The 22,477-nt window shown below is 39.3% G+C and overlaps 1 protein-coding gene across 1 annotated transcript in view; it reads right to left on the reverse strand.

Moving 5' to 3' along the window:
• tenm1 (teneurin transmembrane protein 1) overlaps positions 1 to 22,477 on the reverse strand; it is a 214,180-nt gene that overhangs the window by 177,337 nt on the left and 14,366 nt on the right. The window contains exon 2 of the mRNA XM_052458010.1: positions 591 to 864. Within this exon, the coding sequence (XP_052313970.1) occupies positions 591 to 807 (217 nt within the window). The 5' untranslated portion in view covers positions 808 to 864. The remainder of the gene's footprint in view (positions 1 to 590; positions 865 to 22,477) is intronic.

The following is a 22,477-nucleotide window of genomic DNA, read 5'->3' on the forward strand; positions in this document are numbered from 1 at the left end:
ACACATCCCACCCACCAAACCCCAACACAGCCCTAAGGTGTTAAAAAGCTCCTATGTGTGACTGACTAGGAAACAATTGATGGAATAACTGAATTACCTCTAATTCACATTTTTTGCAGCAATATACAACCCGAGTCTACCTTCCACATTAGAATGCAATACTTCCATAGTCACTGCAGCAGCAGAGCAACGTTTTCATACATTTACCAGGGGATATGTGGATACGGAAACATGAGATTATGAAATTCATTCTGCTAGCTGCAAAGTCATGATAAGCTGCAATGTCTTATCATGCATACAATCAGTTATCCAGTCACACTGCATTTACCTGTTTCACCCTGCAACCTCTCTGCCATTTTGACTTCATAACTGACCATAACCTGTGTGCAGGGAAAACTGATTAACCTGGAATGTCAAAACTGGAACTTGGGAGTTTAGCAATAACTCAAAAATGGAACAGGCATTTACATAATTAAATGCCTCCATTGCAGTTACCAATTCAAATGAATTGTTATTTCAATTCAAATACTATTTAACAATCTCACTTTGACTGGTTAAACTTGTTTTTGGTTCGTGGTGTTATGCCGTACCTCCAGTGGGCTCGTCCACTGTTTTCCGCTTGGCTCTGTGGCTGTTGTAGTTGAGTCTCATCTCCTGGCCGTAGTCGGGCAGGGTCTCTCGGGATGTGTAGGATTTGCAAAGGTTCCTACCATCCTCGCTTTCATCTGAGGAGCTGGTGTATGCAAGCTCCATCTCATTCCGGGCCTTGGATAATGATTGGTAAGGCTTACAATCCATCTGCTCCATGACTGGCAACGCTGAACCAAGCTCATTCAGTCATGAGATCCACAATGCAAGACCAATCTGGAGGAAGAATGAGAGTGGAGACAGAGTACAGATTTAGAACAATTAATATACCTCACACATGGATAATGTTGTGTCTCAGTATTGTGAGAAAAAATATATCACTCAAGTAAAAAGTAATTATTTGGATATTAGTGTCCTTAATCAACATGTTCCTGTTCTAAGGGATTGCTGCTGGGTGGTGTGGTAGAAGATTGAGTTGTTTAAGAGACACAGGGGAGGAGGAGCTGTTGTAGGAACAGATTGAGAGATAACTTTAATTTTCAACAGAATCTGATGGACTGCTATCAAATACGATTACATAAATCATGTGGTGAACAATGTAGTTCTTGCATCCCAGTGCAATGTCTTCTTACACACTACTTAAAGTGCCAATATATAACTTTTTGAGCGACCTGACTAAATTCACAGAAATGATTATAGATCTATCATTCTAGTTGAAAGCAAGTCTAAGAAGTGATATAACTGTTCTATGTGTGCTATTCCTATGCTTTCCATTCTTACATTTTGTTTTCTTTTACTTTCGGTTTTATACACCAGCTTCAAACAGCCGAAACAACAATATTTTTGTTTATGGAAAATATATTTCACAGCGGTTTAGATGAAACAATGATTGTCTACACTATACTAGCTTATTTTGTTACATAAACTGAAATTAGCAGAAATATTACAGTTTTAGCAACCAGGAAATGGCGGAGTGATTTCTGCATAGTGCAACTTTAATATAGCAGGGTTTGAATTCTCAAATGTATCCTAACATCACATCCTGATACCTGGCACTATTTTTAGAATCAGTGTTTATAATTAGCATTATCCAGTAGAAACATAACAGTAGCACAATGATGAATACTGTTATTTTGCATCTGAGTTCTAGTGCAGTTCATCACAGCACAGTAGTGTTTTGCTGTGTAGTGTAACGCACATTGGTAACCTTGACATGAACCCGTCTGTTCTGCCCTGAGCTCTGCTTGGGCTGACATTTCTATCATTGCTGCCTGACAGCCACTAAAACTTGGCCTTGACCCAAACACTCGCCCCATGAAGCAGAGAGTATTGTCTTCACCCCACTGTGCTTCTATCCTCTGGGAACAGACGGTGAAAAACTTCCCATATTACACATTTCAGCAAGAAATCAGAATAGGCTTCTGACAAAGTTTGCCCTCTGACATTTGTAATCTTTAACAGCATTCAAGACAAATATGACAATCAAATGCTCATTAGGCTGTGTCATCTTTACCCGGCTTGTGGTAAAAGGTTATTAATTGCAAGTTCAGTACATATCTTGCTTGACTAATTGGCAGTTGAAAGCATTTTAATGGGCCATTTGTATTCTGTGCTGTGGCCAGCCCCCTGGCCGGACAAGGCTGTTCTTCTGTGCGTGCAGAGGCAATTACTCAGGGTAGGTGTGGCTGGAAAATGATGATTGGGGAGTCAGCACCACCAGTTGAAAAAATGCTGTTTTTTGTGAGGTTACTGTTTAGACTATAAGGCAGTTCAGTTCAGGGCTTTAGACACACGCTGCCCACCTCCCTGTGTTTGTTTTATCCAGTTGTGGGAGTGTTTGCATTGTTTATCAGAAACGCTCATGTTTATGCAAATTATGCCTTTATTTTCATAAACACGTTCATTTGTGGTCATTGTTTGTCTATTTGAACAATAGTATTGCCATCAGTGTGAGTGTATAAGTGTATAATCAGAAAGTGTACAATTAGAATGAACCTGTTTGAATGTAACGGCTGTTGGATGAAGGAGAGGACCAAAGCACAGCGTGGTACAGTAAGTGTTCATCTTATCGAATGAAAAAACTGAACACTGAATAACAAACAACAAAGAAACAACCGACACAATTCTGTCTGGTGCAGACACACAAAGACTGAAAATAACCACCCACAAAACACAATTGAAAACAGGCTACCTAAATATGGTTCTCAACCAGGGACAACGATTGACAGCTGCCTCTGATTGAGAACCATACCAGGCCAAACACAGAAATAGACAATCATAGACAAACTAACATAGATAACCCACCCAACTCACGCCCTGATATAATAAAACAAAAGACAAAACAAAGGAACTAAGGTCAGAACTTGACATTGAAAGGTGTAAGGGGAATAGCTAGTCAGTTGTACAACTGAATGCCTTCAACTGAAATGTGTCTTCTGCATTTAAACCAACCCCTCTGAATCAGAGAGGTGCGGGGGGATGCCTTAATCAACATCCACGTCTTCGGCGCCCGTGGAACAGTGGGTTAACTGCCTTGCTCAGGGGCAAATGACAGATCTTTACCTTGACAGCTCAGGGATTTGAATCAGCAACCTTTTGGTTACAGGCCCAGTGCTCTAACCACAAGGCTACCTGCCGAATGGTCAGGTCCTTTTAGCATGTTTGTGGTTAGATTATGGTTTACAGAAACCGTTAAAAAAAGTTGCATGTTTTAATCATGTCAGGGAGAATTTTTGCATTTTAGCTAGCCCTAACCCTTACTCTTTTCCTAACCTAAAATTAATTATCCTAACCTGCTACGTTAATTCTCCTAACCTGCTACGTTTATTCTCCTAACCTGCTACGTTTATTCTCCTAACCTTCTGCGTAAATTCTCCTAATCTGCTATGAAACGTCACTTCTATCCGTAGCTGTATACCATCTAGTCAAAACCTTTTAGCATGCCTGTCCTCACATCTCCTCATTAAGGATTAAGGTAGAGATTTTTGTCTTGGTAACATGATGTGACGAGCTATGCTATAATATTTAGATGCTTGAGTTTATGGGCATTTTGCCTGTTTGAGGCTATTTTCGCATTTGTCCGCCAGTTGTGGTAATATTGCTATTGGTAGTTCCAGTTATGATTTAAAAAAATTGTTAAGTATTTTTCTCATCAACTATTTTCATAATTTCTTAAAAATACATATCTGATTCAGTCTTCTACCAGTTCTACCACTCCTACCACCTATTGTTACACCTGATCCTCTGACTCTTCTGCTGCAGCTCCACACCAACTAAATAGGCTGCCCTGTTCTCTATCATGAGGTTAGAGACAGTTAATGGACTCGTTGTGAACACCAACTGGTCGATCGCGATCAACTGGTCGATTTCCAAGAATATTCCTAGTTGATCACCAAACATTTCTGTAAAAAACAACAACGATAAAGCCGTGCGTTCCTATTTCATTTTATTTGTTTCATGCTTTTGGCGGTAGATGTACTTCATTCTGCAGCCCTAGCACCAGGAATGCAAAGTGTTTCCATTTTAAACCATTTCATGTGTCTGAAGGTAGAACTCCACCTACCCAACAGGCCCAGAGAGCAAATCAAGTGCACCTATAGGCCTACTGCAGTCATTCAGATAGCTCAGATCACAGTGTCTGCACAATTTACTCGATCCATAGACTGTAAAAAATAAACAGTACAGTTGATACTGTGAGATTTAAAAACCTTTAAATCAATGACTAGAGAGAGACTACAGCAAAGATCTACTGTTTTTATCAGTAATTCCATAATTAAGTTGTTATTTAGCACGGTCAACACTGTGTTCAACACTTCTTTAAGCCATAAAATACCAAAGTGTTCCGATAAGCTTGTGTTGCTATTATTAGCGGCTTGTGTCTTTTTTAATAACGAGGAATATTTCCCTTTCTCTGGTCATAGGAGTAACAACATGGATTGGTGCATGAGGCAGAAATGCAGTGCGACTTGTTTCGCCATCAGCTGGAAGATTGTGTCCTCCTTTCTCAGCGGACAGAGGGACAGGGAGTCGGGAGAGAGGCAGCCTCACCGATGCTCCCTCCCTCCCTTCAGACTGGCCATCAGTCCAGCAACAAACAAAAAAATATTATGCTCACAAGTAATACAACAAATTATCTATTACCAGTGTGATCATATACTGTACCTATTTTTTTTTTAAATATAATTTCTAAATCGTCTGAGAAGAACAACACTGGCATGGCTAATCAAGCATAGCAATTCAAGTAGGCCTATAGCCTACTGCACAAACCTTATTGCTACAAAACCGTTTTAATTGTTTCAGGTTGCATAGGCTTATGTAAAACACTTTTTTTTTAGAGGTAGATCTCGACTTGCATTGTGACTCAGCAAAGGTTGGTGACCACTGGTGCACACAAATGGCTTACAAGAGGTACTCAAATGTATTTATTTTTTAGAACCTTTATTTAACTAGGCAAGTCAGTTATGAACAAATTCTTATTTCCAATGACGGCCTACCCCGGCCAAACGCGGACGATGCCTGGCCAATTATGTGCCGCCCTATGGGACTCCCAATCGCTGCCAGATGTGATACAGCCCGGATTTGAACCAGAGACTGTAATGACACCTCTTGCATGGAGATGCAGTGCCTTAGACCACTGCGCCACTCAGCTGCCCCAAAACCACTTCCTCTGACCAAAAACAAATAAGTGGTGGCTACCGCATGCAAATACAGTCATTTATTTGTGTACCTTCTTAACTTAGATATGGATCTGTTTATTCTTACGAAAGAAACTTAGTGGATACAATAATATAGCTACAACCAACATGTGCCGAATATGCAGACAAAAAATCACAAGAACATCTTCATAGTGAGATTGAAAGAGTTCTCCATATGATCAATAATACAAAAATTTTACATATCATAGTTGAATGTATTAAATTACTCTTGGTGAAAAAGGAACAATAATAGCAGACAGACTTAATCCAGTGCAAAGTTCACAAGGCACAACAAATCCAATCAAAAAGGTTGATATTCACAACTTATTTTTTACACTCAAAAATCAATATTATTGTGTAAATGCCATTCAAATCAGCAGAAATAGAAAATATAAATTTCCCCATCTCTGAAAGGGCACATGCATAATGTAGAACCGGGAAAATGTAACATTTTATCTTTCTTCTAAGCAACTTGCAATTTAATTCCGCATTCCTAAAATAACATTGTGTTAATATTACAACCCTTGCCTTTTATGAATGTGAATCATGTTCCATTTGGGAGACGATCAGTCTTATTTCTCTTACAGTAAATATCCCTTTTCTTCCTAATGTTCCATAATGATATTGGTTGATAGTTGCACCATAATTGCAAACTATACCATTTGTCTGCTTGGTTAAGACTGCTTAGTTCTACCTTACCTCTCTGGTGCTTAGCAAAATATTTTTTGAATGCAGAGGTTTAATGGGAGCATATTGGGGCTACGGCAGTGTCTTCTGATGAGCACCAAGTAGCTTTTAATGAGATGATTACGGTTTTTGGAAATAAACCACTAAGTGGACACACAAATCATTCAGAGTAACACCAGCCTGCACAACACACAGTCATTTGCTCATTATCCATGGGCTTTAACAGGATGAATGTTGCTGTACATCTATTTGTGGTCCATAACCTTAGAATGCGAAAGCCAGTGCCATTCGGGAACACTCTTAACATTCCAAAGCTCCATGACAAAAGAATCAGTACCACTGTAGAGAGAGCGAGAGTAGAATAGGCATACTGCTACGAGAGAAAAAAAAGACAAATATTTGATTTCTTGTCTTTTCCGTACAAATACAATATCCTGCCTTGGTGTCGTACACTACAGTATTAAGTCCATTAATCAAAGGCTGTTTGGTTGTTTGGTGCCAGTTTGTCATGCACCATGATGCTGACTGCGCCATCCGGGGACTCGGCAGGGTAAAGTGCTTGGTGTTAATTGGTTAGCTAGGAGGGGAGATACAATATTCAGATGAAAGTCCCCCGTCGAGTCTGGGAAAGTCTGGCTGGTCGGTCCAGCATGGGCACACCAGCCACAAACTTCATTACAGTGCTACAGGCATGCCGTAGGCACTCCTTGCCTCAATCTCTGTCGTAGAGATTCTCTGAAGTTATACCTCTGCTTCCAACTGAGAGAGATCTGTCATTGTCATTGCTCTATACAGTATGCATCTGGTGGTGAGTGTTTTCTACCCTACTGTATTTTCACCCCAGCTCATTCATTCCCTCACATAAGCACTGTTCCTAGGTCAGGGTTAGTATGTACCCAAAGGGATTGGCTTGAGCGCCTCGAGCACACAAACCTATCACTTAGAATGTATGATGTAACTGATTCTTGTGTGAACTGAAGATGTCTTCATAGACATACATAAAAAATACTTGTATGTCTACATCACCGAAGAACTATCATGGTCCAAACATACCAAGACAGTCGTGACGAGGGCACAACAAAACCTTTTCCCCCTCAGGATTTGGTAGGGGTCCCCAGATCCTCAAAAGGTTCTACAGTTGCACCATCGAGAGCATCCTGACCGGTTGCATCACCACCTGGTACGGCAACTGCTCCGCCCACAACCGTAAGGCTCTCCAGAGGGTAGTGAGGTCTGCACAACGCATCACCGGGGGCAAACTACCTGCCCTCCAGGACACCTACACCACCCGATGTTACAGGAAGGTCATAAAGATCATCAAGGACAACAACCACCCGAGCCACTGCCTGTTTACCCCGCTATCATCCAGAAGGCGAGGTCAGTACAGGTGCATCAAAGCTGGGACCGAGAGACTGAAAAACAGCTTCTATCTCAAGGCCATCAGACTGTTAAACAGCCACCACTAACATTGAGTGGCTGCTGCCAACACACTGATTCAACTCCAGCCACTTTAATAATGGAAATTGATGGGAAATTATGGGAAATGATGTAAAATATATCACTAGCCACTTTAAACAATGCTACCTAATATAATGTTTACATACCCTACATTATTCATCTCATATGTATACATATATACTGTACTCTATATCATCTACTGCATCCTTATGTAATACATGTATCACTAGCCACTTTAACTATGCCACTTTGTTTACATACTCATCTCATATGTATATACTGTACTCGATACCATCTACTGTATCTTGCCTATGCCGCTCTGTACCATCACTCATTCATATATCTTTATGTACATATTCTTTATCCCCCTACACTTGTGTGTATAAGACGGTAGTTTTGGAATTGTTAGTTAGATTACTTGTTGGTTATTACTGCATTGTCGGAACTAGAAGCACAAGCATTTCGCTACACTCGCATTAACATCTGCTAACCATGTGTATGTGACAAATAAAATTTGATTTGATTTGGTATGGCAACTGCTTGGCATCTGACCATAAGTCACTACAGAGGGTAGTGTGAACGGCCCAGAACATTACTGGTGCCAAGCTTCCTGAAAAAATTGTCAGAGACTCCAGGTACCCAAGTTATAGACTGTTTTCTCTGCTACCGCACGGCAAGCGGTACAGGAGCGCCAAGTGTAGGACCAAAAGGCTCCTCAACAGCTTCTACCCCCAAGCCATAAGACTGCTGAACAATTTATTACAGTGCCTTGCGAAAGTATTCGGCCCCCTTGAACTTTGCGACCTTTTGCCACATTTCAGGCTTCAAACATAAAGATATGAAACTGTATTTTTTTGTGAAGAATCAACAACAAGTGGGACACAGTCATGAAGTGGAACAACATTTATTGGATATTTCAAACTTTTTTAACAAATCAGCAAACTGAATAAATTAGGCGTGCAAAATTATTCAGCCCTTTACTTTCAGTGCAGCAAACTCTCTCCAGAAGTTCAATGATCCACTGTTGACCTAAATGACTAATGATGATAAATACAATCCACCTGTGTGTAATCAAGTCTCCGTATAAATGCACCTGCACTGTGATAGTCTCAGAGGTCCGTTAAAAGCGCAGAGAGCATCATGAAGAACAAGGAACACACCAGGCAGGTCCGAGATACTGTTATGAAGAAGTTTAAAGCCGGATTTGGATACAAAAAGATTTCCCAAGCTTTAAACATCACAAGGAGCACTGTGCAAGCGATAATATTGAAATGGAAGGAGTATCAGACCACTGCAAATCTACCAAGACCTGGCCGTCCCTCTAAACTTTCAGCTCATACAAGGAGAAGACTGATCAGAGATGCAGCCAAGAGGCCCATGATCACCCTGGATGAACTGCAGAGATCTACAGCTGAGGTGGGAGACTCTGTCCATAGGACAACAATCAGTCGTATATTGCACAAATCTGGGCATTATGGAAGAGTGGCAAGAAGAAAGCCATTTCTTAAAGATATCCATAAAAAGTGTTGTTTAAAGTTTGCCACAATCCACCTGGGAGACACACCAAACATGTGGAAGAAGGTGCTCTGGTCAGATGATAACAAAATTGAACTTTTTGGCAACAATGCAAAACGTTATGTTTGGCGTAAAAGCAACACAGCTCATCACCCTGAACACACCATACCTCACTGTCAAACATGGTGGTGGCAGCATCATGGTTTGGGCCTGCTTTTCTTCAGCAGGTACAGGGAAGATGGTTAAAATTGTGTGTGAAAACCTTGTGAAGACTTACAGAAAACGTTTGACCTCTGTCATTACCAACAAAGGGTATATAACAAAGTATTGAGATAAACTTTTGTTTTTGACCAAATACTTATTTTCCACCATAATTTGCAAATACATTTATTAAAAATCCTACAATGTGATTTTCTGGATTTTTTCCCCCTCATATTGTATGTCATAGTTGAAGTGTACCCCTGATGAAAATTACAGGCCTCTCTCATCTTTTTAAGTGGGAGAACTTGCGCAATTGGTGGCTGACTAAATACTTGTTTGCCCCAGTGTGTGTGTGTGTGTGTGTGTGTGTGTGTGTGTGTGTGTGTGTAACTGATGTACACTACCGTTCAAAAGTTTGGGTCACTTACAAATGTTCTTGTTTTTGAAAGAAAATCAATTTTTTTGTCCCTTAAAATCACATCAAATTGACCAGAAATACAGTGTCGACATTGTTAATGTTGTAAATTACTATTGTACTGTAGCTGGAAAAGGCAGATTTTTAATGGAATATCTACATAGGCGTACAGAGGCCCATTATCAGCAACCATCACGTTGTGTTAGCTAATCCAAGTTTATAATTTGAAAAGGCTAATTGATCATTAGAAAACCCCTTTTCAATTATGGTAGCACAACTGAAAACTGTTGTAATGATTAAAGAAAAAATTAAACTATCCTTATTCAGACTAGTTGAGTATCTGGAGCATCAGCATTTGTGGGTTTCGTTTACAGGCTCAAAATGGCCAGAAACAAATAACTTTCTTCTGAAACTCGTCAGTCTATTCTTGTTCTGAGAAATGAAGGCTATTCCATGTGAGAAATTGGCAAGAAACTGAAGATCTCATACAATGCTGTGAACTACTCCCTTCACAGAACAGTGCAAACTGGCTCTAACCAGAATAGAAAGAGGAGTGGGAGGCCCTGGTGCACAACTGAGCAAGAGGACAAGTACATTCGAGTGTCTAGTTTGGGAAACAGACGCCTCATAAATCCTCAACTGGCAGCTTCATTAAACACCAGGCTCAACGTCAACAGTGTACCTGTGGATGTATTTCAAGGCCTACCTTCAAACTCAGTGCCTCTTTGCTTGACATCATGGGAAAATCAAAGGAAATTAGCCAAGAACTCAGAAACAAATGGTAGACCTTCACAAGTCTGGTTCATCCTTGGGAGCAATTTCCAAACGCCTGAAGGTACCACGTTCATCTGTACAAACAATAGTACGCAAGTATAAACACCATGGGACCACGCAGCCGTCATACCGCTCAGGAAGGTAGACGCATTCTGTCTCCTAGAGATGAATGTACATTGGTACAAAAAGTACAAATCAATCCCAGAACAACAGCAAAGGACCTTGTGAAGATGCTGTTAGAAACTGGTACAAAAGCATCTATATCCACAGTAAAACAAGTCCTATATCGACATATCCTGAAAGGCCGCTCAGCAAGGAATGGGCCAAAATTCACCCAATTTATTGTGGGGAAAGCTTGTGGAAGGCTACCCGAAACATTTTACTCAAGTTTAACAATTTAAAGGCAATGCTACCAAATACTAATTGAATGTATGTAAACTTCTGACCCACAGGGAATGTGATTAAAGAAATTGACATTTCACATTCTTAAAATAAAGTGGTGATCCTAACTGACCTGAGACAGGAAATTTTTACTGGGATTAAATGTCAGGAATTGTGAATTTGTTTGTATGTATTTGGCTATGGTGTATGTAACTTCCGACTTCAACTGTACATGCAGTTCAACACTGAAGGACAGGATGCATCAGTTGTCACAAAATATGAGATTTTGGGAGGGGGAAAAGAAAGAATCTAATATGAGCAAAACATTTATATTTATATTTTGGGTTTTGGGGTCCGCAGACCGATGCACTTGTATCTTAAACATTTGGGGACCGATGCGTATCAGTGAATCCTTACATCCCTGTAGAATACATAAAAAAACACTTCTCTGCAAGTTATTTATCTTAATAGGATGACCAAATATCCACCCATTGCCCGCTGTCATACTTCAAGGTAATGATCCAAGATCAACAGTTAGATTTTCTCCCCCAACTTAGTGATGAGAGAAATATCAGCAGAGTAATATCATTTTTCAGAATGTACCTCCAGCAGGTGACAGACAGGTCCAGAATTAACTACACTACAGGCTTTATGGCTAGCTACCTCCATCCCTCCATCCCACTTTAACATGCCCCACATAGACCCACTCTCCTGGGGAAGCACTAAGCTGGCATGACCCACCTATCCATCCGCCTCCCCCAAGCCAGAGACACTTAGTGACGGCAGACAGCAAAATGAACTTAAAAAGCAATGATTTTTATTTAAAAGATGAATAATATAAGACTGACAATTCACAAAAAAAGAGGTCCTCCACAGTGTATCTGTGTTACTGGCAGTAATCCCACCAAAATGTGAACCATTTCAATTATTCATAGATATTATGAAATGTCCTATCCTGTAGCTTTCGTGGAGTCATATGACAACTGAATACACTTACTGTAATAGTGGGCCTTGGTAAGACTAGCTGCACACGCACACAAAACAGAAAACAAGGAAAAAGGATAAAATCCTTAAAAGCAGGGCTCTGACTGAAATGGCAATGAGGTTCAGACTAAACTCGATTCCCCAGTGACTCTTAATAGAAATTACTGATTTAACGACTCACGCACGTTCATAGAGCTTGGCATTGACCACAGAGAAGGATCCTGACTAATGTGATCATCTATACTTCTTGACCTCCCCAAGGGAGAACAAATGCATTTGTATACACTGCATACTGTTTAGATGACAAAGCCAGTAAGTGAATAGCATTATGCTCCCTTTAGTAAGCCTTGGTACAATATGGAAGGACAAAATATAGACAACAATGGTTCTTAAAAACCATATTGAACAACCTCTGCAAACAATCGAGGATGGGCTTCCTCCCCCAGTCATAACCTACTGGTCAACAAAATGTAGAACAAGGCAGACCATCCACCTGTTGTTGAGGTGTTGGCCAAAAACAACCCCTTATATCAGACTTCTTATTTTAGTGCTCAGATATACAACAATGCCTTACAGGAAGAACTGTATCCCTGGGCTTCCATCCTCTTAACTCATAGGTGTACAGGTAATTGCCAAAATAACTGGGGCCACCACAAGCCAGATCAGCTTCAATGCACCTTGGCATAGTTTCTACAAGTGTCTGAAACTCTATATGTCGTTATCAATTCAATGTCACAATACGGTGCAGAGCGTTCGATTTGGCTACAAAAAGATCACAAGCTCCACTAAAATCCTGTGGTAGAAAAAGTACCCAATTGTCATACTTGAGTAAAAGTAAAGATACCTTAATAGTAACTCGAGAAAACGTCACCCAATACAATGCTACTTCAGTAAAAGTCTAAAAGTATTTGGTATTAAATATACTTAACATTCAAAAGTAAATGTAATTACTAAAATATACTGTTGAAGTCGGAAGTTTACAAACACCTTAGGCAAATACATTTAAACTCAGTTTTTCACAATTCCTGACATTTAATCCTAGTAAACATTCCCTGTTTTACGTCAGTTAGGATCACCACTTTATTTTAAGAATGTGAAATGTCAGAATAATAGTAGAGAGAATGATTTATTTCAGCTTTTATTTATTTCATCACATTCCCAGTGGGTCAGAAGTTCACATACTTTCAATTAGTATTAGATAGCATTGCCTTTAAATTGTTTAACTTGGGACAAACATTTCGGGTAGCCTTCCACAAGCTTCCCACAATAGGTTTGGTGAATTTTGGCCCATTCCTCCTGACAGAGCTCGTGTAACTGAGTCAGGTTTGTAGCCCTTCTTGCTCACACACACTTTTCAGTTCTGCCCAAAAATGTTCTATAGGATTGAGGTCAGGGCTTTGTGATGGCTACTCAAATACCTTGACTTTCTTGTCCTTAAGCCATTTTGCCACAACTTTGGAAGTATGCTTGGGGTCATTGTCCATTTGGAATACCCATTTGCGACCACGCTTTAATTTCTTGACTGATGTCTTGAGATGTTGCTTCAATATATCCACATAATTTTCCTACCTCATGATGCCATCTCTTTTGTGAAGTGCACCAGTCCCTCCTGCAGCAAAGCACCTCCACAACATGGTGCTGCCACCCCCGTGCTTCATGGTTGGGATGGTATTCTTCGGCTTGCAAGGAATGTAGTGAAGTAAAAGTAGTCAAAAATATTTTATAGTATAGTATAGTAATATAGTAAAGTACAGATACCCCAAAAAGCTACTTAAGTAGTACTTTCAAGTAGTTTTACTTGGGTACTTTACACCACTACTAAAATCATTAACAAGTATGTTCCGTTTTCAAGGGATTGTTAAATAAATGTTATAATTATTTGATTATTCCACATTTACCAATCTGAACCCGACGTGCAGGCTGAGATATGACGTGGGATGGGAGCCTACTGACCCAACCGGGGCATGGAAACCTCTCCAAACAACTAAGGCGTGAAAGCCCGGAGACCCAGTTGAGGCACCCCCGGTTCCATCGGCGGCAGCACCCGGACCCGACCAACAAAACAAAAACCTCCCTGATGCTTCATATAGTGGTGTCAGCTTTCTGTGAGGATCGACGCTGGAGACGAGAAGCATGTACATGGAGTGAATATTTAATACATGTCCAGGCCCGTCTGAAGTTGCTAGAGAGCATTTGGATGATCCAGAAGAAGATTGGGAGAATGTCATATGGTCAGATGAAACCAAAATATAACTTTTTGGTAAAAACTCAACTCGTCATGTTTGGAGGACAAAGAATGCTGAGTTGCATCCAAAGAACACCATACCTACTGTGAAGCATGGGGGTGGAAACATCATGCTTTGGGGCTGTTTTTCTGCAAAGGGACCAGGACATTTACATTTACATTTACATTTAAGTCATTTAGCAGACGCTCTTATCCAGAGCGACTTACAAATTGGTGCAAACACCTATGACAACCAGTGGAACAGCCACTTGCATCTAAATCTTGTTGGGGGAGAAGGGGGGGTGAGAAGGATTACTTACCCTTACTTACCCTATCCTAGGTATTCCTTGAAGAGGTGGGGTTTCAGGTGTCTCCGGAAGGTGGTGATTGACTGGACGACTGATCCATGTAAAGGAAAGAATGAATGGGGCCATGTATCGTGAGATTTTGAGTGAAAACCTCATTCCATCAGCAAGGGCATTGAATATGAAACGTGGCTGGGTCTTTCAGCATGACAATGATCCCAAACACACCGCCCGGGCAACGAAGGAGTGGCTTCGTATGAAGCATTTCAAGGTCCTGGAGTGGCCTAGCCAGTCTCCAGATCTCAACCCCATAGAAAATCTTTGTGATTTGAAAGTCCGTGTTGCCCAGCAACAGCCCCAAAACATCACTGCTCTAGAGGAGATCTGCATGGAGGAATGGGCCAAAATACCAGCAACAGTGTGTGAAAACCTTGTCATTGCCAACAAAGGGTATATAACAAAGTATTGAGATAAACTTTTGTTTTTGACCAAATACTTATTTTCCACCATAATTTGCAAATACATTTATTAAAATCCTACAATGTGATTTTCTGGATTTTTTTTCTAATTTTGTCTGTCATAGTTGATGAAAATTTACAGGCCTCTCTCATCTTTTTAACTGGGAGAACTTGCACAATTGGTGGCTGACTAAATACTTTTTTTGCCCCACTGTACGTGCATTCGCACACATGCACACACAGACACTGAAGCAGTAAAGAACAGTAAATGTAAAAGCCAAGCTCGGGGTCAACTAAGAATACCTCTTTGCTCTTGGCAATTTTCCATGGTGCTGAAGAGCAAGTGCCTCAACATTAATCTTTTTAACTTGCAAGAAGGAGTAGAATTTGTATGTAATATCATGCAAAAGATATGACAGTGGGGCCAGAGAGCCAAACATAGCCTCTGGGAATGAGGAGAGGAAATGTCAACTACCTGTATATTGTTTTCCATGCTTGCTGTTAGAAAGTGGTACTCACATTTTAAACAAATCTGTCAAGAAGGCATAGTATGTTATCACATTTTGTGACTATTCAAACAACGCACAACATCATCTAGGTTTTGAAACAAATACTCACATTTTTACTTATACATTTTTCTCTGGTTCAAAATATTTGCAAGTATTTCCTTAGGCATTGTGTATTTCCTTTGGCTCAGTGTTATAATGCCAACTTTACCAAAATGCTGCCTGTTAGCTATCTATTTCTCCAATTAGTTCACTATTTTGCATTTCAGAATCAAAGTGATGAAATAAACAGCTGTGGTTTCAGTGTTCCCATAAATACTCTAATTGCAACTATAAGGTCAACCCATTAGATTACATTATATTAGGAGCATTACACACTCTACAGTTATTTACAAATGTAGACTGGCCAAGCCATGTCCTAACAAGGAATGTTGTGGTTCCTCTCTTTCCTGTCTCTTTTTCACAATACTCTCCCTCTGGTTTCACAGGTTGTGTAGATCTGCTCATGCTGGCCCCTCTGCGTCAAGCCCATTTGGTGGCTTGATGTTTCTCTTTGATATGAGACCTGAAAGCCTGCCCTTCACTAAAAATGAAAGAGGAATCTTTGAACATTTGAACGTTTTTTAATAGATAGCCCCAGGTTGGCTCGGTTCTCTATGATGCACCATGTCGTCTGTCTGTGGTGATTTATCGACACTGACATGAATATATTTTAAAGCATGAGTTTTCTGTTTTTAATTTGATGTCTCGTTTTGCATGTTATAGAATACATATAATTTCTGACATGTGTCAAGACAAATATTACAAAAGCCATGTGATACAGAAGCACAATGGTGCTAAATAGCTTAGTTCCACTTGGCTGACATGGTCTACATTGAGTGTCAGTAGGCAGTAATACTATGTGATATTAACAACATACTCCAAATCATGTTTTGCTCTCATTCCTTGATTGATTGGATGATGTGTTCTAGGTGGAGTTTCAGGAAGACATGTTGGATTATTCATTATAAAGCAAACATGTTCTGTTCACATGACCCCAAAAGTGAGACTGTCAAATACCTTCATAATGCTTGCCAGTGTTTTTGACTTACAGTACACACCCCTCTTTGGATAACAGCAACAGCAACATCACTGCCTCCCCAAGAATGCTATAGCATACCTATAGGTCCGTGACTGCCTTCCACAAAACCAATTACTACTCACTGACAGCGTGTTCCAAAGAGGGAAACCTTCCCTTGTTAGCCCGGATGATCAAAGTTTTTCCCAATGATTTTGGACACACGGTAAAGAACCTACAGGCCACTGAATCATTACCATAATTCAAAGTCTTTAATCTTCTCTTAACAGTGCACATCAAAGTAGTTTTCAGCCTCAGCCTCTAGTAAAGTGGCAACATGACAAGGAGCAATATGACAGATTCTCTCAAACTCACCCTGTTGTTTAGCTATTTATTTGTCTATTTTAAACAGACCCAAAATAACATGGGCTGTCACTTAGGGATCTACAATAATCAATGATGATTAAAGAGAATTACCCACCTCATTGGTGACCACTGAGTGCAATTATGTCAAATCTGCCAGGAACATCATATAACACCCATGCAGTGTGCTGGAGGTATGCACCTGAGGAAAATCACATTTAAATTCACATTGGTACTCTTGATTTTTACTGAAAATAAACCTTGGATATCGGCCTACTACAAGTCCCACAGAGAGCATTGGTTTTGTAGTGGGATCACCCCACAATTACATCAACATATCTCCTGTTTCCCATTTGTTCAGGGAAACAACACAATAATAACAAATACAAAAATGCTTAGGAATTCCAGAAGTATACATATAATAACTAGGGGTTAATGTATTTTATACAATTTAATAACATTAATAAACAACAAGTTATACAAAACTTTTAGCCTGTTAAAGGTAGTTTCCAGCCCCATGACTTACAACATAGTTGTCCCAAAATGTTGTCATCAGGGATGGGCAACTCCAGGCCTCGGGAGTGGAAGTAGTGTCACATTTTCTCTGTATCCCTAGCAAACACAGCTGACTAAACTAATTGCATTCTAAACTGAAAATTATGATTAGTTGCTTATTGGACTCAGGTGTGTTAGCTGGGGCTGAGGCAAAAGTGTGACACCAATCAGGCCCCTGAGGACTGGAGTTGCCCATCCCTGGTCGACATTATTGTATTCATATGTCCATCTAATGATGGTGTTCTCCATGAGGCACAGCAAAACAACACCCCACCTCATTAAAAGATGATTTAGAGAAAACGTATACATGATAGAATAACTTTAATGGTAATAGAGTTGAAATACAGCCAACAGTCTCCCAGAGGAGATGCCAGTAAGGTCCACAGCTCGCCACACATCACTGCCTCCTTTTAGAAGAAGCTAATTATTCCAACACTTTAGCAGGTTGTGTATCTTGTCAATGTCCCTATGTGTATTCACGGCTGACACCAGGTACTGTTTGGAAATAAATAACTGGATCTGATAGTTTGGTGAGAACAATTCCTATTGATTTTAATGTGAGATCCAGTCAGAAAACCATTACTGATAGAGAGTGAACTGAAGGCAGTAGATGCACTCAATAAATGTACCTTTATTTAACTAGGCAAGTCAGTTAAGAACAAATTCTTATTTCCAATGATGGCCTAACAGGGAACAGTGGGTTAACGGCCTTGTTCAGGGCAGAACGACAGATTTCTACCTTGTCAGTTTGGGGATTCAATCCAGCAACCTTTTGGTTACTGGCCCAACACTAGGCTACCTGCCGCCCCAAATGACAGTCTCAGTTGACAGTCTCAGTTAAACACATGAAGCAAAACTGACATTATCTACTACTATCTTCTCACTGTTCCTAGTTGCCTAATAATGGCCTCTAAAACCACCAAGAAACAGCATATTAAAATAAGGAATAGGCCACTGTCCTCTGCATCATTCAAAGGGGAATTAAGCTCAAGTCATATAGTAGGGTCGTTCCACCAATTCGGTGCCTTTTGAGAAGAGTAATGTTTGATTTCACCAAATTTTAACATTCTCAACTTCATAAAAAACATGTTTTACGATCTGAAGAGGTTGAATAAAAATGACTATAGTAAGTGCCTATAATTGCTAAATAAAGTAACAGGGTTGATGATTTCTTCTTAAATCAGCTATAAATCCCCATATGACTGGGGAATGGAAGCTTGTTGTGTGCAACAGGAAGTGGCAATTGAATGCAAGCTTCACACAAAATATATATATGTTGTTAATTAAAGGCCCAGTGCAGTCAAAAACGTAATTCCCTGTCTTTTATGTATTCTTCCACACTATAAGGTTGGAATAATACTGTGGAATTGTGAACATTGTGATAATGCCCTTTTAGTGTAAAAGCTGTTTGAAAAGACTGCCTGAAATTTCTGCCTGATGACATCACCATGTGGTAAATTGGGTAATAGACCAATAAGAAAGAGACCTCCAAACCTCTCTGCTAATAACAGCTAGTGTCAACCTGTTGAATGTTAATGTTAAGTGGATGGCCGTATAAAACATATCTTCATGAGAGGGCCATGAATAGTAACTAGTAATACCTTATACTTTTTGGGGGGAATATGTTATTTATCTATGATTTATATGCACATTTTGCACTAGTCTGCACTGCTATAGTAAATAGTATGAAAAATAGAATATCGTAAATTTCATTTTGAAATTGTATATGCTATGAATATCCTACTCATGAAAAAAGGGGGAATAGGGCTTGACATTTTTTGTTGATAATCTACATATACTCACTTACTCAATACATTTTACAATTGACATGCTATAAGATTTCAGCTGCCTTATTACTGTAATAATGTTTTATATAACTAGTGGTCAGGGAAAATCTGTGAACTTGTGTTGGCTCACGAATTTACTGATTCGTCACGATCTCAGCTTTCATCTAATATAAATTTTGTCCCTCTGTGATGAACACAAAATGGTTTTGGTTCACATCTTCAAATTGTGTTTGAGTATTTTTTTAAATTAAATTTGATATTTATCGATGTGTGTTTGTCATAGAACGATGTGAGACTCTCAGCTTTGCAGCATTATACAGCTTGTGTGCCTGAGATGTACCGTTCCTCCACAAATTGACGGACAGTCCAATCAGCGAATGAGCATTAAGGCGGTACTCCCGAGCCTCCAATGGCTGTGGATATGTAACCTGATACCCCAGAGTCATTTGAGGTCAACTGAATTGAAGCAGGGAAGCGGCAGAACTGCAGTGATGTGATTTGGCCTAACAGATGTAGATTTACAAGTGAATTACCCTGATATGCCGTGATAAAACAATTCAATTAAAAGGAAGGTCCTCTAAATAGGGAATTTAACATTTAAGAGGTTAAAACATTTCTAGCCTGTCTATATATGGGTAACAGGGTTGATGTGTTTTGCTCGACCCGTTCAGTTTTCCACCACAAAACACCAGAAAATGACCAAAAAGAGTAGAACCAGCTCACCTGCTTTTACTCTATGATTTGACTATTAGATGTTTCTTTGGCAAAAAAATATATTTAAAAAGGAATAGTTTCACCTTATTGAAACGAGAGTTCAGTTCGCGTAAAAGGGTTAGCCTTAAAATGAAGGACAGACAAATGAATCACTAATCACATAAAATAAAGCAATAAGGCCCGAGGGGGTGTGGTATATGTCCAATATACCATGGCTAATGGTTGTTCTTATGCATGATGCAACTCGGAGTGCCTGGATACTGCCCTTAACGTGGTATATTGGCAATATACTGTCCCACAAACCCCTGAGGTGCCTTATTGCTATTATAAACTGGATACCAGTGTAATTAGAGCAGTAAAAATATATGTTTTTTTTTATACCCGTGATATACAACGGCTTTCAGCCAATCAGCATTCAGGGCTCGAAACACCCACATTCAAATACATAATCATCTTCCGAAATGACCTTGTCAAAGCAACAACATAACTAGGGCATTACAATGATGGTGAAACCTTGAGAAATGTGGGGATTAAGTGGGTTTAAATCTTCGTAGAAGTGACACAGTGACGGAGGGACATGTCAAAATGCTGAATTTTGGCACTTTAGCATAATATTCATAGAAAGAATCAGATTGATTGAATTCTCCATGTGGTCTATATTAAAGGGCACTTCATTTATTATAACAGGCTTTTAAAATGCAATACTGGTGCACAATTTCTATTTAAAATACCAAAGGGACCCAAACGGCACTCATTTTGTGCAACGACCCAGTAATTCATAATGAAGTCTGTGTTCCCTCATAGAGGAGCAGAAAGGAGATAGAGAGTATTGTCTGCTAGCTACTTTTATAGAACACGTAGTTTAGTATTTAGGAGATGTTTGAGTGATACAGTCTTGTAACGTGACAGAACATGTATTCCTATTCTGTTGTGATTCATTTGTGTGAGGATTAATTGGGCTCAGTTTTAGATTCAACAATACAACTCACCCATAAACAGGTTCTGTCTTAATTTGTTGTAAATGAAAGAGAAATAGGATGACAGTATTTAACAGAACACTATTTGACATCGTAAGGCCTGTTAGATTTTCAGTCATTTTAATTAATGATGTGTAATTTAATTAATGGTGATATAAATATCTTAATTATATTGGTGTAACTGCCTTACCTTACTCCATAGTTTATGATTTGTTGGCATAAGATAAAATAAATCATGTTGACAGATTCAAAAGAGAAAAAGTAATGTTGTTCTTGGAGGACTGTAATTCCTTCCTACACATAATATAAAATAGGTAGCATGAAAATGTCATGGGATTAGGTTTGCACAATTATTTTACAAAAGTTACTGGAATCTTCTGTAATGTTGGTAATTAACAGAAAAGTCATTAACGGTAACTTTGGTTAAAAACATTTTTTATATATAGTATACATTGTTGATATCTGTGTCCATATTGTCCATGAGTTTCTAGTATATAAACCATATGGTTCAAGAGAAAATTGCCTAATTAATGAAAATAGCATCTAATCAACAATGGCATTATTATAGTAGCAACTCTTCCAACTATTTACTTTTTTCACAACTGCCACCAGCTTCACACCAAAGCAAAAGACAACAAATACATACTGACATTAAAAAAAATTAGAAAGGATATTGCTGAAATATTAAACACCAATGACATTCACTAAGTTGATGGTTTATATTTAGCCTGTTTTACTGCTTTGTCATTCTATTTTACGTTTTTTAAATCATCTTATTTAAGTATTTCCTATATTTTACATGCGATAAAGCCACACATATGGCCATAGATAATTAGACACCTGTGATAATATGAAGTACCCAAAAGGGTCACTAGATGTCTTGTGAGAGATTACATAAAGCCCTTGAAAGACACCAAAATACTGGTAGTTTCCTGGTAAACTTCAAACGTTTCAAGTAATATACCCTCCCTTTGCAAACCTACATGGGATGCATTTGCTCCATTGTTTTGTTGGTGGCCCAGCCTTGTATGGCATCCACATCTTCCAAGAATGTGCTTTTAAGGTATACACATTCAATGAGGGACATAGGGTCAACAGGTAGGAAGAGGATTCTCTTGCCACCTAGAGAGGAATTCTGCTTCAGCAGCACTAGAGATAATCCACAAGACTCAGTGATAAAAGGCTTTACTGTTCCCACTAAGTACCATGGAGTCCCCAGCACCTGCAGCTATCTAGGGTTACTGCCAAACTAGTTATTGGGGGTATATGACAGAAAACAACTCAGATCCACTGTGTACACCCCATTCCCTGCTTCACATTTACTATATACTATATTTTATATAACAATTGCAGCTATTGAACATCACACACACTACATGGGTAAGAACACATATGCACGCCCACACACCCACGTGGGCATACACACCCACATGTACAGACACACCCATGTGTGCATACACACCCACATGTACAGACACACAAAGAAATTGTTTATGTAAGTTAACCCAATTCTGGCATGCCCTGCCCAAGGTTGCCATGTGTAATTTTCCCTCCAGAGGAAGAATCCCCACCACTAATTTAAATGTCAAAATAGTTTTCTTCTTCTTTTTCTTCCAACATAAAACAGTTATGATCATAAATCATTAATACACTGTAAGCTTATTCAAAAATTGGAAATTTGTGCGACATAAATAGAAGATGGATTCCCATAAATAATTGATATGCTTAAATAATAAACCATGAATATATTTGCAATTTTATTCACTGTATATTACTTGTGCTTATAGAAATGATTGTATTATTGTATATTCAGCGGGCTTCCTTCTTGTTTTAG

This window comes from Oncorhynchus keta, chromosome 12 (assembly GCF_023373465.1).
Source record: "Oncorhynchus keta strain PuntledgeMale-10-30-2019 chromosome 12, Oket_V2, whole genome shotgun sequence".
Lineage (NCBI taxonomy): Eukaryota > Metazoa > Chordata > Actinopteri > Salmoniformes > Salmonidae > Oncorhynchus > Oncorhynchus keta.